Source organism: Paralichthys olivaceus, chromosome 2, assembly GCF_024713975.1.
Source record: "Paralichthys olivaceus isolate ysfri-2021 chromosome 2, ASM2471397v2, whole genome shotgun sequence".
NCBI lineage: Eukaryota > Metazoa > Chordata > Actinopteri > Pleuronectiformes > Paralichthyidae > Paralichthys > Paralichthys olivaceus.
The window spans coordinates 10,704,674-10,723,816 of NC_091094.1; the positions used below are offsets into that span (position 1 = coordinate 10,704,674).

The window sequence follows — 19,143 nt, forward strand, 5'->3', positions numbered from 1 at the left end:
TCAGTGTGATATCTGTCTCTTTTCAAAGTCTTTCTCTTCACCTCTGACACACACACACACACACACACACACACAGCCACCCAACAATAATGCTGGGTGCCTCACAAGATGCAATTAATGAGTTGCACTGAAGCAAACAGAAGCAGACGTCCTTGGTATTGCCAGTATGTGACAAACCATTATGGTGAACAATAAAAGAGAGATTCCACATTAAAGGCCTGTGTCACTGTGCTCATGTGCTGTGCAGAGCTGAGCAGCTTTAATGAGTGTTTAGCTTTGGGATCTTGGCTCAAATGATGAGAAACAACAAACTGCTGTCTGTCAGTCATCTCTTTCTGCTAGTGATTCACTATGTCCCTGTACATTAGGATCAGGACAACATGGATTGTGTCTGATGTTTCCATATGGTAAGAGGATCTGTCAACTAAGACAACTTAGTTAACTTATTTTTCTGACAGCGCTAGAAAAACCCCTGTCTTTTTTTAAAGTGACATTTTGTGAAATAGTCTGATAGATTGGCTTCCTTGCAGAGAGTTAGATGAGGAGAGATACTGCTCTCATGTCTGTATAGTGAATATGAAGCTAGAGCCAATTGTTAAGCTTTGTTTAGCACAAAGAGTTGAAAGGGAGGGAAACAGCCAAACTGGATCTATCCAGTAACAAAATCTGCCGACGAGCGCATAATCAAGTTTTTTTGTTTGATCAGATGGAGTATAAATAATGTACGCTGCTGTTTAAGTTATGTATAATTGTCCTTGTTTAGACATGGTGTGACTTACTTTAGTTTGCTGGTTGGATGGTGACAAGATACCTTTTATGATCGTAGATTAATCTCAAGTTAAGTCAGGTTTATTTGGTTAAAGTGGGGGAGCACTGGTCATGTTTAAAACAAACTAGTGGAACCTTATGCAATGATTTAGGAAGATTGAAGTTTTTGTTGTCAAAGTCAAAAATGTCATACCTCAAATGTTCTGATCCACACATCTCTAACATTATAGACCTTTAATCTTAATTTATTAGAGAGGACAGATTTAATAAAATGCTTCTCATCAGGTCAACTATAAACAGTTGTTGTCACCATCCATTTCGGTTCCCTTGAAGATTTATTAGCGTACATAAAAAGTTTCATAGTGTGCCAACAGTCTGAATAGACAACAAGCAGCAGTTATCTCCCTGCAGCTGGATTTATTTGAGTGGAACCCTCATTGATTAATCTCCACCGTGTCTGGTGCAGAATATTGTAAACACACAAACTGGTACATTAATCATGACTGAAAACATTATCCAGTACTGATGCACATGAGCTTGTTGGGGCTTCTACAGTCAAATGTTTTAGCTTTGATAACTGAAGTGTTGATTTCAGTTTGGGCTTAATCTTTACATTATTTGTTTTTACTCTGAGGATTATGGGCTGTCTATCAGGGATATAAACAATAATAAGCATCTGAATTTATAAAACCCTCCATGTAATGCCTCATAATGTATGTGCCTTTGTGTATGAATGTGTGTGCAGAAGAGGTATTACTTTGCAAGGATAAAAGGTAACTTGCAGTTCAGGTTTACTTTGTGTTCAGCACAATGCGAGCTACTTCCATCTCTCGCTACAATAGGCTAATTAATCTATTAATTAATTACTATTGGAACTCTACCACAGCTCTTTCATGTTTGTTTTCTATGTAACTCTTTGACACACCCTCTCTTTGCTTCTCATCTCTGTTGGAGAGTTCAAACGGCTCAGTGAAGGAGAACCGCATCATCTGTTAAGTTCCTTAATTAGCTACGAAAGCTAAGACACATGAATAGATAAATATCCAATGTAACACTGAATAGATAGAGCGCGTAGCTGCAGAGTCCCTGCATCTAAAAATGTATAATCAGCTGCTGTTGTAAAACAGATGACCTGCAATGCACTCACCTACACACACAATAAATAAATAAAGAGTTTAAGGCAAACCATAGAAAACGTTTAAAAGCAATTTGAAGATCACATAGCAACAGAAAACATAACAGCACAAATATAAGAATTCAAATGTTACAAATGAGAAAAGTGTGAAAACAAATTAAAACCTTATGCAATGATTAAAATAATAATAATTGGTAATATTAAAACTACATTAATATGTAAAATATATAGTCATTCTGTTACTCAGGGATGTTGCAGGTTATCAGGAAATTGACGAACTCACTGACAAAAAACGTTATATTAAATAATTTGCCTGCATCTTATCCATGTCAAATGTTTGACTACACTTACAGGTCTTAATAAAAAATGTGAAGACCAAAACATATTGTCTGTTTTGAAAGCTTCCTTACATGACATCCATTTTAAAATTCCTAACTCCGAGGCTACAGTTTTAAGCAGGTGTCACTGCTACTCCTGGAAAACAGTAATTGAGGAATCGACTGGCTACATAAAGGTCTGGTTTACTGCCAATTCTCAGGGAACAACATTGATCGAGTTCTTTGCAATGGGGCAGTAAATTGCCATGGCCTCCATTGCCAATCTTATTTTAGTATGAGGTACAGTTTTCTCTGGAGTACATCAATATCCTTTAATGTACAGTATACTGTTGTAATAGTGAATGGGATTAATCTGTGCTTGTTTTAGGGGTAAAGAGTCTGTATGATAGAGAGTGAAAGACGATAAACTAGTCAATAGCTTTGAATTTCAACACCGGGGCACAGTGGGCTCCATTTTACTGCAGGTGCAAAGCTTGTAATGCAAGTGAACGAGCACCGGGATTGAATTATGTTAATTTTATGTGCTTTGTTCACTTTGTAATGTTGGTCCAAATGAACTCGCCTGTGTCCAAGTCAGGTGTACTGTATTAATACTTAGATCAGGTGGAGCAGTGCAGTTTGGTGCCCATTCGGATACAAAACAAGATAGCTTTTATCTGTCTTTCACATTGCACTAACCAAGGCTTCAAATGCAAGCCTCAAGATGTACGTATTAGCTCAAAAGCCAGATTAATCCAAGGATCGGTGCACAGTCACTAAAGCAGAAGTATCCAATACGATAAGGCACAAACGGGTCCAAAAAACCTAGAAGAATAAGGTCATACAGAATTACTTTCACAATGTTTAGAATGCTTCAGGTCAAGACGAACTGGCAACAGACAAAAGAAACACAGAGATTAAATACTCTGAGCGACGGGCAGATAATGAGACTCAGGTGAAACACATGAGGGCGAAGCAGGTAATCAAATATGGGGAGAGCAGGAAGTGAGGATCTGAAACAAGAAATAAAACAAGAAGCCCATTTTCTCTGCATTGTTTTTCTGTAAAATAAATTTCCTCATAACACTGCATATTGGCAAATGACTGCGATAAATCATCAAAAGGCTCCCATTCAACCAATGTATTATTGTATATTTAGATTATTGTGGTAGTCACCAGCTTGGCTTGTAAATGTAGTAAGAGGGATTTCAGTATCACTTGAAACAAACATCTGTCTCAAAAAGGGAACATCATCTGTCCATAGAATCATAACTGAGTCAGAGTGCTTTGTATTCCTGCTCTGGGACTGTGCACCTCCTCGAAAAAAACAGATTTTCTCTGCGGCAAAGCCAAACCAAACTCCCCACCCGGCCCATTAGGAGACCGGCTGCTGCTTCCAAAGATGGAGCTGATGTCATCAGGCATTGTTGATGCCTGGACCAAGCATTTATCTCATTCCAGCCACTTCTTCAGATTGCACCGTGCTATGAATGCTCGTTTCCATAATCGGCAGTAAGCAGACTAATAAACAGCATAACTGGAAAAGATTATCTGGTTACATGTTTGAACCCCCCCCCCTCACTTCAATAAATACAGAACAATAGATTCCTAATTTTGCTGAGCCACAGGGCACTTTGATTTGTAGAAATAGAAAAACAATCACTGCATATCATGCTGTTTGTTTGGTTTATTTGTTTTGTTATTGTTTGCCAAATGAAACCCTCAACTTAAAGTTAAGGGGTACCCAGGAACATTACATTTTTGGCTCATACGTAAAGTAAGTAAAAGGAAATAGGTTGATCCAGAGTTTCAGTCTTCTCTCACTGTCTGTATTTCTTTAAATTACCACAATCTGTTATCATGTATTCACTGTCTCTCACTACCACTGCCTTTAACCTATCCCTATTCCCTTTCATTAGTACAAGAACACTTCATATACGTTTATATTATGTCCACCAGATTTAGTCCTGTGACATTTCCCAGTGTTCCTCCTACAGTATCTGTGTGTTTGTAAATCCTGTTCATCTTATCACACTCACTGAGAAATGACATAAAATATGAAACCTGAGCTGGAACTGAACTCCTCTCCTTTTCAAGTAACAAAAAAATCAGACTTATTCAAAATCACTCACTGAACCTTGAAATAATCCTCGACTGTGCCTCTGACTAGACAGTGTATATGTGTTTATATGTGTCAATACATGCAGGTCTGTGTGTGCATTTAAAGAAGAGTGTGCTCTTGTGTGTCCGGACAGACAGCAGGACACAAAGATAGCCGGTAGCGACTCGAGTTGAGCATCTGGATTAAGTAGTCATAAAGTCTCTTTGTGCAAAGTCACAGCAGGCTTGTCTGCAGTGATGTATCGGCTCCACGTCTTGCTGCAGACAGACACTCTGTCTCAACCCACCATGAAACCAGGAAGAGTGCTCGCCTTAGTTTCATTTTGCTAAGACATGAATCAGAGCGTAGCTGTCGTTTCATCAATGCTCATCTTGGTGCAAAGATGACAGGCAACAATTTTGAACTTGGAAAGTTGTGTGGTCAAGTTCTTGACTCTTGTCACAAAAATCAAATCAAACCAGTGCAAATTTCAAAGAAAGGTAAATCCAAGGTTGTGGTAAAATTGGATTTTCACAGGCCCTGTTGCTTTGCTGGATCTGATTAGCATGCTTTTACAACACAATAGAGTTATGGAGAAAGCTTAAGTTTAAAACACTGTCCCTTCAGCTCTGCATCCATCTCAGAGTTTCAGACAATAAATAAAACATTGAGCAGGAGTGGGAAACCCAATCTTCAAACCTGAGAACACAACCCTTAATCTTAAAGACCCACAGTGACTGGAGGCTGTGCATCAAGGCAAGACATGCATCTTACTTCAGGAGACAAGCAGATGAGAGGCAGACACTGAGCTGAATTCAAGTTCAGCCAATGAAGTTTTAACCAGTTGTCAAGTATTCTCCTGAGCAGCATGTTCCGATGTACGATATGTACACTAGTGGACTGGGTTGGGTTTGATCATGTGTGCTGGACTATCTAAGCTGTACATGCCTAGTTTGGAAAAAATTATGCATGGGTCGGGTTCAAATACGAAAGACAGAATACCTTTCATGTTCAGGTCGGGCTCAGCAAACATTCTCTCTATTTTTATAATAAAGTAAGTAAGTGAGTAGTTAAACTTATCAACCCTCGATTACATTTCCATTTTCTAATAGTTATCTCCTAACATATCAGCATTGAACCCCAAACATGTGTTGTTCAAGCTCTAATTGTAACATCAGAAGTAGCATTAACATTATCCATGTTTTTATAAAAGAGACCAGTGAAATTGCTAATTAGAAATTTGGGCACAATATCTGATGCAACCTTTGTTGTTAATTTGCAGTAATGAGGTGTTTTATGGTGTTTGAAATGATCATGGCCCCGTATCAGGTAGTTACTGCTTGGCTTCTTCACTCCCCTCAATTAATGAACATCATATTTTATAGGTGTAAAGCCGGGAAAAAACCCTGAAAAGAAATTTGAAATTACAGCTGCATTTTACCTGAGTGAAGCAAAATGTACAGTATTTATCTCTGTCAAGAAATTTATATGTTCTCACACACTGTTTGTTGGTTTGTTTGTCTACACGTGTTGTTTGACTCGATTATGCAAAAACTGCTGAGCCGATTTGCATTTAACTGGGTGTAGGAATGGGACACGGGAAGAGCCCATTCAATTTTGGTCCATTTTCAGTTAAAGGGGCAATTCATTATCCACAATCAATTTCCTTTACATCGCCAGATTGTGTTTGGTATTTTCATCAATTTCTGTGAATTTGACCTGTTGATTTAGGATATTGTAACACTTTCTCTTTACATTTATTGTTCTATAACAGCCAGACACACATTGTTTAGCTTTGACAGAGCCATTCTCAACGTAATTGCAAAATCAAGTAAATTACTTTTTAATCAAATGTTCTTCTGCTCTGAGAAATGTGTTAAGGGATGAGAAGGTTAATGTGAGACAATCTTCAGGAGGCAATGAGAGACAAACTGTGAGGTGAGGAGGGGGGGGGCAATGAACAAGAGAAAGACAAAGCTACAATAGTTGTGTTAAAGCTGAGTTGAAACAAAAAAAGATTAATGTCACACCTGTCTGCTTTCCAAGGACAAGAAGAACAATAACAACACTCTCATGAACACACACACACACACACACACACACACATCAGTAACTCTCAGTATCTGCAGGCTGAACTCAGTGAAACCTCAAGAAAGCAATCACCTCAGCAGTTGGTTCCAACTTATTCCCTAGATGAGCCTTTTTCAATAAAGCAGATGTGCCACTAGTTGACACTTTAGAACACACACATGCACAACACCGCGTCTACAAACATGTACACACTCCTTAGTGTGCTTTTGTGTCAACATGAGAAAATATCCTGCCCCGTAGGTCATCATTCATCACAGTAATGTAATATAAACACAACAACACACCACAGACACTGACCTCTCTGCCAACACAAACACACAGTTACCGCTCACTTACACAAAACACACACACACATCTACCTCTCTGCTAACACAAACACACACTTCTATCTCTGAGCATCATTTGTTAAACTTATTGTACAAACAGAATATATAAATATCTCGTGCATTTCTGTCTTTTAATATTAATATAAACAGGAAGAAGACACTGAACTTTTTGATGAATAATGAATGACTTCAAAATTATAATTATATAATTATATTATATTGATCATACAACTACTGGTTGTTTTCCCCTGCTACATTTTCTACTCAGTCCAGCTCTGTCAAAGGTTTGTTGAAGCCTCAACACCCACAACCTCTCTATCTAACTTACTGTATGAGTCACATCCACCACAATGATGCATCGTAAGAAATACCCTGCATGTGTCACTAACAGTCATGTGACAGGATTTAATGACTGAAGATAAAGTCGGGTGCGTTGCAGAGCTGCTTACATACATTTAAATTGACCAATGACAAGATAATAAATTATGATAAGTCTCCTTGTCATTGTAGCATTAAAAATGCTATCAGTCTTTTTATACCTGAATTCCTGCAGGACAGAGCAGAGTGGATGATGGCATGATCATGTGCTGCAGCTGAATAATTCAAGCGACACCCTGAAAGGACACATGAGCCAAGTCGATACTGATTGATGTAAAGCTTTGTATGCTGAGCATGTTCAGTCGGTGCAGCCAATCACAACTCTGGTTCTTTTGGCTATTTTCTTTTCTTCTTGTGCCCATTATGTGCACAGAAGAACAATCAAGATGTCAAACGGTAAAACTTCTGCTTGGAGAGAAGATAAGTAATTGTATGTCTCTGAGAGTCTCTGGTTGATTCACTGCAGTCCTCCAATGACTATGTCACAGTGTCAGAGGAGGCTGGAAAATGCATAAGTTGATGACAAAAATCACAGTCTCGACTGTACAGATGTCAAGTTTTTGACGACAATCCTAGTTAAAGAAAGTTGGTAATCTTCAGACGATGAATTAGCCTTCGAGGGTGACGGCCAATATTTTGAGGCTTCCAGTGTTGATCGTAGATATCTAGGCCTAGACTCCATCTTTCATTCACCTTACACTATTTACAGTCTGACGAGTCTACATGAGTCAAATGTTTCTCCAGACAAAACACAAACAGCAGTACTTTTTCATTTTAGTCAATGTGTTCTGCCTGCTTGGCTCCTCACGGCAACCAAAACCTGCTCAAACGTGGTTGGTCAAACTAGAATCAGACATCAGAAGGCTTCCAGCTCCAAAATCTTGTCCCGTGCCTACAGATCCAGCATATTCACATGCAGAATCTGTTTATAGAGATCAATTTGAATGTGTTTATAGAGATATGTAGAACCAAAAGGTCAGTGGTTCGATGCCAGTCTTCCCCATCTGCACGCCAAAGTTTCCTTTGGCGAGATACTGAACCCCGAATTGCCACTCTTAGAATAAGTGCTGCCCATAGATGCACTGTGTGAATGGGTGAATGGCAATTACCTGTACTGTGAAGCGCTGTGAGTGGTCATAGAAAAGCACAATATAAATACAGACCATTTACCATTTACAAATAAAGGAAGGTAGTGTGCCATGAAAAAGACAAACACAATTTGTCATGAAAATGTTTGTCTGTTTTTTCATGACTTTATGCTTCCACTCCCTACACCATGATCTTTCTTTATTTCCTGCAGAATTGTTTGTGTTTATCACATTTTCAGCCTGTGGTGTCCTGTTGAAGAACTTGTTTCTTCCCATGCACATTATGAGCTGTGCTGCATATAAATCAACCAACCTTCTTGCCTGGTTCTTATTGAAGAGATTTATCATTGAATAGCATTTGGCAGAAATTCTGTCATCAGTAGGAAAACACTTGCTTCACAGTAACAGGTAGCATGCAGACAGAAAGTTTATATAGAAACTGAAAATAAATCTTAGTCTGCAGCCAAAACTATTCACCAGCTCCAGTGCTATTCCTTCCACTGTATTCTCATCTCTATAGCCGACTTGCCAGCTGGCCAAATAATGACTCTGTCTCCCACCACGCTCGAGCTGACAGGATTGTTGTTACACCTTTTGTGCCCTTTTACCCCAACAGTGAGATTCTTGTTTAACACTCTCCACTCCATTCATGGATCAAGCGATGAGAAGGCCAGGGTATGTTAAGTCTTACATTGCTAGAGTGACTATGCAATGGTCAGAATAGGGGGAGGGCTGTTTTTGTGCAGCTCATTGAAAAAAGAATTATAAACAATTAAAATCACCAAGGCCTTAATTCAAGGGCTGTCAGATAATTTATCAATAGTTCATTTATTTCTGACTTCCTTAATCTTGACTTGTTATTTCTAAATTTTAAAAACGGCTTAGCAAAACAATCGCCCCTGTCCAATCATTCTTGTTTGACTGAACCCATTAAAAAAAGCAGCCACTTGACATGCATGGCTCATTTGTATGCAAACATTCCTTTAATGTGTCTTTGCATTGAATCGATCATGATAAGCAGAGAGGGGAGAGAAGAACAGATGTGTGGGGAAAATAATGAATTGAGAGGCTGAGTGGGAGAAGTACAGTAAAGGAGAAAGGGAGGGGGGTGAGGAATAGCAAGGAAGTGTGGGAGTGTGTGAGAAGGAACATCACCTGTCATGATGCGATATGAATCATACTGTAACTAGAAGCAGACACAGTCATTACACCCTGATTACAGTGGTTATTCTTGTCAATCGTAACTCATTATATTATACAAGACTATAAGCCACGTAAAGCAAAGCTTGAAGAGGATATTTCTTGTGCTAATTCTGACCGTTTCATGTAATGTGAGCAAATGTCAATTTGTAGTTTAGAAAAGATTTAAGGAAACAGAGTAGACAGAGGAACCAAGCTAGGATAAATAATAATATGACTATATTGATGTATTTGAATTTTTAAGGGCTAATTACATTTTGAAGGTCCATAGTTTGAAACACTAATTCCACCTCTCTATTTTCCCAAATCTCCTTCTTTCTGTCATCTTTCTCTTACAATGCACATGAAAGGATTAATCAACAGATCAATATTAAAAATGTAATCTCATGCTCAGCTGTTGAATGTAGCCCAGTTTGGTGGTGATGTTTCCAGGGGCATCCTGTCACATGACCTGTGTCATCAAGGCAGGAAAAACCTCATAGTCCATTATTTGATGATGAAGCTTCATACAGCCTGTTCAAAAACATATTAGCTCAACATGACTTTCACATAAAAACTGTTGATACTTATCATACCATCAATATCACTTTCTCATACTTCCTGAGATTCCCAGTTTCTACAGCATTATATATTTGGGTATATTTATCCTAAAAAAAACTCAGAGCCGCTCCAGTCTTCAGATGTTTACGCCAGATGTGCATTCTTGAGAGGTGGACCTCATGAATTAAAGAGCATGTACTTGTAAATTCACATTTATTTCTGGCTCAGTTTTCCTCTCTGTATTATTTGGATAATAGCAACACTGAGATCTGCTGAAAATCTTAATGTCACCCACACATTGACTGAGCAAACAAATTCTCTGCAGTTACTATAGAAACATAGGTAGGTTCTACTTGGTCAAAATGCATGGACGAGAAATAAAAAAAGATTATACCCAAGTACTGTATATACTTGAGCACCAAGCTAAATGATGACAAGCCGATCAGAAGTAAGAAATTATTGGGTTTCATGCTACATGCTACATGTTTCTGAGCTGGATGAAACTCTGTGACGTTTGGCTTATGCCGGAGAGGATGGAGTTACAGTAATAGTAAGGGTTTTATTTTGGGGATGGTTCTATAGAAAGCATGACTGGACTACTTTTTAATTTGTGTTGGGAAGTGTAGTCTGTCGGGATTTCACTAACAGCTCTGTTAGGATTCATATTCGCAGATGGTGTGTTTTGCTATGTGGCAGCTACATTATGCTTTTTAATGGAATTAAATGAAGGAGCTACATCAGCAGCCTTTCAGTTGAACACTAGCCTGTAATTCTCAATTACTGCGTTGGCCTGACATCCCATGGCTCTGTGTATTGTTTTCCCATTGTGCACTGCAGAAGCTGAACACAGGCTGAATGTGGAGCCTCATTTGCTCCTTAGAGCCACATTCAACAGCAGTGGGGCTAGAGATGCTTGATTTTGCATTGAATCCTCCAGAAAAACTGCAATTTGACTTTTGAATTAAAGCTGCACCGATGACACATTTCAGTCAGAGCGATGACGCCTGTCGTGTGTTTGTTTCTTTATGTAAGAGGTTTCAGTGGTGGAGGGTTATAGCAACATCACAGTGTGTTCAAGCAGCTTCCTCTTCTCCCAAAAAAACAAACACCAATCAAAATTCACCTTGTAGGGGGACTGAGAAAGATGTATCGCTCTAATACTAAGGTCACCAATTTTGCCGGTGTGGTTAGTGATAGTTAAAAGTTCCTGCGTCGTGCCCTCAGAGTGTCTCTGCCACAGATGGTCTGATCCTAATGAACCAAACTAACAAGCCAGATGCTTCTGTGCTGCTGTACACACGGTCCTATGAGGTTATAGGGAACAAACCTTGCATTCATTTTAATTGTGGTGTACAGAGGGACCATGAGCACACACACACACACACACTCAATTTAATGGCAGATTGTGGTGCATATAAGCAGTGATACTGTTTAGAGAAATGAGGAACCTGCTGATACCATTTTTGTAGGATAAGCCCATTCCACAAACTGATGCTGCTTCAAGAAACTCAATGATTTAAAAGACAAGCCCTCTTAAAGATCAATATGTTGGTTTGTTTATTTAAATAGGTTCTATAAAAACAGTCATAGTTTTTATTTTTAGCCATTTTATCAGGCTCATGGTTATCACTATATTCAACTTTAATGTATGGGCTGATGATGTAAACCATCTGCGATACATTCACAGTGTAGTCTAAAATAAAATGTCCTGAGCCTTTTTTCTGTTTGTGTTGGCTGGCGGTCTGTGTGCCTCTGCTCGTCTCCTTCTCTCCATCAGTCTGTTTTTGTCTGCCTGCCCTCCATCTGCCTCTCTTTGTGTGTGTGTGTGTTTGCTTGCAATCTATTTCTACATCCCTCTTGAGCAAGTAGCAGCCAAGATATTAAGAAGTCAACATCAATTCAGATTGTTATTGGGAACATTCATCATTCAAGCTGCAAGATGACGCTTTAATATTTGTAACAGAATTGCAGGTTTAATCTGATTTTAATGTTACAGCCCATTGATGGACACTAATTGCAGTTTTGGTTTGGCAACGTTGATTTGCTGAATCATTTTAAGCTGCTCAAAAATCTCATTAGAAAATACAGTCTCCTACAACTGAGAAAGTTTGGCCATTAACAGCCCACGAGCAGGCATCCATTTTCTCTCCATCATTTGTTCCTCAGGAAGTGTGATGTCCAGTAGAGGGCAGCAAAGACAGCTGCACAAATGTCAGTCTCAATCTCTTCCCTTTTTTTTTTCCCAGGGCCAAAGTGTTTCGGGGAAAGAAGATCCTTGGAGACTACGACATCAGAGTGGAGCAGGTATCACATTGATTTTATAGACCTATGATTCTGCAGAGTCATTTATAAAAGAGTGAGCGGGATCAGTACAGAGATGAAAGTGGACTAACACCATAATCACTTGATGTGGAAATGCTTACAATTTCACTGACAAGAAGAGAAACTGATGCCGAACACATTTTATAGCAAAATGACAAAAATGGCTTTCATATAAGATCCACTTGTGTTTTACTTTTTACAACAAGTTAGAAGTACCTAAAATAACTCAGAGGCTAAAGTGTAAAAGAATAAGTGCTGTCACTCCGCCTCGTTAGATGGAGGTTACAGTAATATGAGGTCACAAGTTAAGTGTCTCTGCCTGTCTGGACCATTGCAACATATTCTGGGCCTAAAGCACGTTTTTAGCCATGCCAGAGTCAGGGCTATAGGGATGGCGTTGTTCGTCCAAATGCTTCATCATGACTGAAATTTCCATGTGTTTTCCGACACATATTCATGGATCCCAGAGGTTGAATTCTAACAGCCTAGATGATCCTCTACCTTCCCCTCAGCATCATGGGGTCAACATTTTCACATCTACTTGATCGACTGGCTCCAAAGTTGGAAAAGATATTAGTTGTTCCAAGATGGTGATTATGGTGAAATAAACAGAGACACCAGAGAATTCGTAAATAAGCGGACCAGAAACCAGAAGACACTCAACACCGGCATAGAAACTCTACTGCTACTAGCGTTTCAGCAGTGTAAACGCAGCGTGACTCACGCGCCTACGCACAACTATGAATGCTCGGCCCCGTGCGTAGGCTACATGCGCACCTGAGGCGTAATTTCGACGCAGATGCATGAATCAAGCTTTAGTTACTGCATTTGAAATGACAAGTCTCTGGGATTTCACACCAAACAGTTTCACACCTAATAGATGTTGACAGTTAAATTACAACCACAAGTCTCGCCACAGAAACAAAAATAGTCACTGGAGGAAACCAGAGTCGGCAGCTATGAGTCACAAAGAAATCCCCACTGTAGTCTGCAACCACACCAAAGCCCAGTATGGTTTTGTACCTGAATAAATGTGTTATTTGTATACTATGATATGATATGATATGATATGTGTTTGTTTCCCAGTAAAAACAATGAAGAATATTAGCAGTACACAAAATAAGTAAAACAAATTTGTATTCTGTACCAAAATATTTCTCTTCATTTCATTGTATTGTCTCTGCAGAGGGGATTTGTTGAGCGAGAACATTTTTCAGTATTTTATTTAGTTTGTTTTGCTCCCAGTACAAGTGACTCAAATGAAAAAATTATGTGTCTGCAACAATGGATTAGAGGTGACATATTACATGTCTTTAGTTCGCACAATATCCAGGAGCACTGACAGTATAATCATCTGGTTTTCCTCTTGTATATGAGTTGTTACAGTTGTTTATTTAAAGCGCAAGGGCCATTTACTGTTTAATGGGATTTCTGAGTATTTAATCAGTGTTTATGTCAAGACTTAATGTGTGTAACTAATAAAACTGCCCCTTCATCCTTTTCCCTTTTCCTTTTCGTAGGCCGAGTTCTCGGAGGTCAACCTCATCTCGCACTCAAATGGAACCTGTAACGTGGACATGCAGGTCGTCAGGAGTGGTACCAAAGTGGTCAGGTCAGCACCACACATGCATGGCTCACACATGTACACGCAGTGTGTTATTGAGAATCTTTAGTGATTAAGATCCTACTTTCAATCCCCACCTTAGTTTTTTCTTTAACCCTACATCCTGACATCGGTCATGAGATTAATCCCTCATTACAACCAAAAAATGCAAACTAACCTCACCACCATCAGTTGGACCTCATCTTCTGACACTGAAACAACCCCACATTGTGTCTCTGCTTTGGGGATTAATTACACTATTTGCAAGGGTATTTAATCCTTAACTTTTTTTCTTGCATTATCATATTTGTAGTTTTAAATGTTTCGTGGTGTCTTAAATCATTTTTTATTTGTTTGACCTAAACTTTCTCCTTGAGGGATACATTTAATATTACTATCATGATGTGGGGCTGTGAGTCTAAACAAATGTGTGTCCCAAGACTGAATTGTTGTAGTTGTTTTGAGGTGATTGTGTCTTCAGTAAGCATGAGGAAACTGTCAACAGCATAATCAATTTGTTGTGTTTGACATTAATTGTTCCATTATTAAATTATTATGAAATAGAATCCTAAAACGTCACAAAAAAATTCAAAACAAATCTCAATGCAAGTCCCCACTTTGGAGGATAATAGAACACAAAGATTTCCATCAGTTTTCAAACCCCAGTGCAGTGTTACACTATTACTACCAGGTTTTCGCATCAATTAATGATGATCCAAAGACCTATCTATGCGATCACAGGGAGAATTTCCCAGAACACTCTTGAAAATGATGAATACACTTGTTAACTAAAATCTCTGATTGGTGGAAAAAGAGCTGGAGACATGTGGCCACAGCCATTACCCTCAGACTGGCACAGTAGATCTGCGTACACACATGTGAATACACCGTAGAGCAGACAATTACGCAGACACACTACAAAACCACACAGGCACCAGTGTCTCAGAAAAAGCCCCAATGCGAGACAGTAACTGTCACCAGGAAACAAAACCAGGAGGAAATGAGGACAGCAGCGTCAGTCTGAGTATCAGCATCTTCTGCCTGTAATTATGCTTTATGAGGGGCCGGTCCTCACATGCTCACACACACAAACATACACTCAACACTGTCCACTGACTTAATGTGAGGTCAGGGAAACCTTGACTCATTGGAGCTGACAGAAGTATTCACGTCAGAGCAGTGATTTTGCAGTCTGTGTATTGCTGAGTTAACCTCAACCCCAGAGAGGACATAATCTTTTTCAAATGTCTCTACAAAATCTGCAGCTACTTTATGAACTATGGGAAATATTTACAGGGTAGAACATGTGGAAGTTCATGATTTTCAATCCCTGAGCAAATGATGAGTCAGAGGATTTTGTGTTAAAGGAGAGGAAGAGGCATCAAGATTATTATATTCCATCTGTAACACTCTATGGAAATATCAGGGACACGGTCGCAAATAACATTTTGAGTTGTGTTACTGCGAATTGAACATTTGCTTATCTCATTGGTGCATGCATTGTTAAGAATTAAATCAGAAATTATCAATATGAACACGCATTAAATGGAAAAATGTTCAAATTGTGTGCAAAAAGTAATGTGTGAGTTCGACCTCTTTAACATTAGCATAGAGCAGGTCCAGGATACAGTATTGTTGTTTTGTTAAAGGATAAGTGCAGCATTGTTATCTATTTTTCTGAAAAGACAGAAACCAACAATGTGTTAATCTGTCTCAGTACGTCTTTGTTTGCCCCAAACCAATTTGTTCTTACTCATAAATGTAAATCTTTAAATACGGATTTTTCACTTTTTTACAAAAAAATAGCAAATAACAAGAAGTTGTACAAGTTTGATACAGTCATTCTTGTTCTACTGAGTATTTACTTGATCTTGACCTCATAAAGCTGATATAACAGTGCAGCTCATTCATGTCTTTTTCATATCAAGTGAACAAAAAGGAGGTCTGTGGCAAACAGGAATAAAAACACTTGTTAGGATCAGTCAAATGATCAACAATCATTGGTTGGTTTTCCATCTTTTCGTGATTTGTTGGAGATAAAGTGTGTATGGAATAACTGGGTTTATTCTGTAATTGTTGACATTTTAAGATGCATCTTTCATGGAACATCAAAGCTCTAGTCTTTTTGGATTTTAGCAGCCAAATTTATGAAGCGTAAATAAATAAACTTCACAGGGCTTTCTCTCTTCCTTCTTAAATCTGAATTCAGCAGGAAAACTATAATAATGAAAAAATGATATTGTCAGTGCTTCTGGTTAAAAAAAAAAGAAGAGATTGCAGACTTCTGTTTTCTAACTTCATGTCTCTTCATGAGTGGTTTCATTTCAACTTTTTTCCTCCCTCAATGCAGTGAAAACCAGTTAGTATGAATTGCTGGCAACACTGGTTTTGGTATCCAAATGAGAGAAGAGTCAAGACCCTGCTGATGTTTACAATTTACTGTCAATAATGAAGAGATTATTGTCACATTAATTGCTGTGTCCTCCCCACCAGAGTCTTTTTAGCTTCTCCGAGTCTGATTAGTATTCTCGGAGCATAAAGAGCCGGTGGTGGTCACACTGTGCCAGAGTTTTCTTTCTGTCTCTTTTCTCTCACTGATCTCTACATCTCTTTTACTCTGTTTTTCTCGCTCTCTATGTCCACCCCCTTGTCTTTCTTCACATCTCCTCGCTCTCACATATTCAGAGGAAGTAACAGGTGTTATGTCCCATCACCATCAACCTTTCATATAACGTTCAAGGTTTTTTAGAGTTTTTCTATTGAGATTCACACATTTATTCTAAGTAAAGCATTAAAAAGTCATGAAACCTTCCAAATTGTAGCGGATAATACAACCCCAAACTATGAACAGGTTATTACATTGAGCAGTTTTATTTTTACTTTGGCACATTCATGCCACATTTTCTCTCAGTTGTCGAATATCAGATTTCAGTTACCATCCAGTCGCCTTCCAGTCCTCGCCCAGTCCCTCACCCCGACTAAGAGTGGTTAATAACCTCAATCTCAAATTGTATATATCAGCACAGATTAAGAACCTTGTTATTATTAAAAGTAGTAAAGATACAACCAGTCGCCCAACACATTTTGTCAGTGCCCATTAGACATGACGCCACATACAGCAGCACGGCTGGATTTGTCTGTGCTGTAAATGGCAACAAATGGCACAATAGGACTGTTTTATGGTTACGGATTAAGAATGATGCTTTGCTAATTTGGAAACCTTGTGGTTTGGGTTTGAACACCACTGGCAAGAATTACCACTGACTACTTTGCTAAGGTTACAGGTGATTACAGTGACAATAACCACATGGTTAAGGTTATAGATTGCCTGCGGTCATGCTTTAAGAAACACCGTTGGTAGGAAATGGGAGTTTCCAGTTGTGTTCATTGGAACATAAGAGATACCACTACTGGTATAAAGTGCCAGGTCAGTCTTGGGTAGAATTAACCCCTGCACTGGCTCCTGTGTAGTATTTATAGTATTTGAATGTACTTTTGAATGACTTTGGAAACCAGTTCTCTAAACTCATTTTACAGACTTTTACCAGCATCCCTCCTGAGAGACACTAATTTGTTTGTTTACCACAGATTTTGTGCTGAGTGAATTATCACCACAGTCTCCCACCATTTATCAGTTCACCGTCTCTAGTGAAGCATTAAAACATGAAGGCTCATCAATCATTTACCTAAGACCCACTGCTCAATTTTATTAAATATTTCAGTTTAACATTGTTTACAGTTTAAAAACACAGGAAAGCAAAAGGTGAAATTCTCTGTGCGAGATAAGAAGAGGAAACATCAATTTTTACTTAACAGCTAAAACCGGTTTTCACCTGTGAGGAGAGTTTATTCTATGTTTTAGATATTTCAGAGGAAAACATCATGTGAGAAGAGGAGGTGAAATAGTCAGACTCTTGCAGAGGTTCAGGCCAGACAAACACGTGCATGGAGGTTGCATGCGTTTAAATGAAATTTCCTCCTTTAATGATACTTTTCATCTCATAGATTTGCCTCTGACTCAGTGATGCTTGCAAATTGATCCATTATAAAGTCATATCATTAAGATTGTTGTGTCATTTTTATTGCACATAATAAGAAAACAACTGTCATATTAATTATCAACTTCAGGCTTCATTTAACATCAAATTCAAGCATCTAGCATCCAAGAAATTATTATTCTCTCACTGCTGCAGCACAAGTTGAAAATAGATTTATTTCACCTTTCACTTATGGCTGGTTTTTAATCTCTACCGAGCCTGTGTTTAATGTCATCCCCTCACTTTCATCATTGACATCTGCATACTGTACTTATCAAAAATGTTAGACAGACAGACTGTGAAAAGAAATGCTCAACAAAACAATCTAGAATTATTTTTTTTATTATTTCAGCTTCATTTAATCTCTCATATCCAGGTCGTTCAGGCCCGACTTTGTCTTGGTGCGACAGCACGCCTTCAGCATGGCGCAGAACGAGGACTTCAGGAACTTGATCATCGGCCTGCAGTATGCGGGCGTCCCCTCGGTCAACTCTCTGGACTCCATCTACAATCTCTGCGACAAGCCTTGGGCCGTAAGGATTTCCAGCAAAACTCATTAACAACTGACACAACCCACACAGTGCTTTAATGACTGTGGCCTGAGGAGATGTGGAAATATGCTTTTAATGGAGGTGGCAGCTTCATTTCAGTTTTAATCAAGATAATTTGGAACATATGATGTCACTTTCATATGAACCTTTGCACAATAACAACACGATGGCAGCAATTTTTACTTTATGAAAATGATCCTGTTGTAGGCGTATTACACTCATTGTGTAATATGAGTGTAATATGCAATTGTGGCTGAGGGGAAGATCGGTCATACTCCAACCAGAAGGTCGGCATTTGATCCCAGTCTGCCGCATCTGGGGAAGTGTCCTTGGGCAAGATGCTGAACCCTGAATAACCCCTTATAGAAAAAGTGCTTCCCATAGATGCACTATATAAATGTGTGTGTGAATGGCAAAAGTTTACTGTAGAGCACTTTGAGTGGTCATCAAGACTAGAAAAACAACAATATGATTACACACCATTTACCATTGTGTCCTTATGTTTGATTTGAAGTCGATTCACTTCTGCTTCTCTCTCTTGGTTCTTGTTTCCTCCAGTTTTCTCAGCTGATCAATAATCAGAAGAGGTTGGGTTCGGATAAGTTCCCTCTTATTGATCAGACCTTCTACCCCAACTACAAAGACATGGTAAGAATATTTTTTTATAGAACATTTATGAGGTTTGT

General features: G+C 38.8%; 1 protein-coding gene across 2 annotated transcripts in view; it reads left to right on the plus strand.

Moving 5' to 3' along the window:
• syn2b (synapsin IIb) overlaps positions 1 to 19,143 on the plus strand; it is a 67,733-nt gene that overhangs the window by 27,113 nt on the left and 21,477 nt on the right. For both annotated transcript variants that reach the window (XM_069535285.1, XM_020096743.2), the window contains 4 exons: positions 12,191 to 12,248; positions 13,787 to 13,878; positions 18,283 to 18,439; positions 19,016 to 19,105. In XM_069535285.1, coding sequence (XP_069391386.1) covers positions 12,191 to 12,248; positions 13,787 to 13,878; positions 18,283 to 18,439; positions 19,016 to 19,105 — 397 coding nt within the window. The remainder of the gene's footprint in view (positions 1 to 12,190; positions 12,249 to 13,786; positions 13,879 to 18,282; positions 18,440 to 19,015; positions 19,106 to 19,143) is intronic.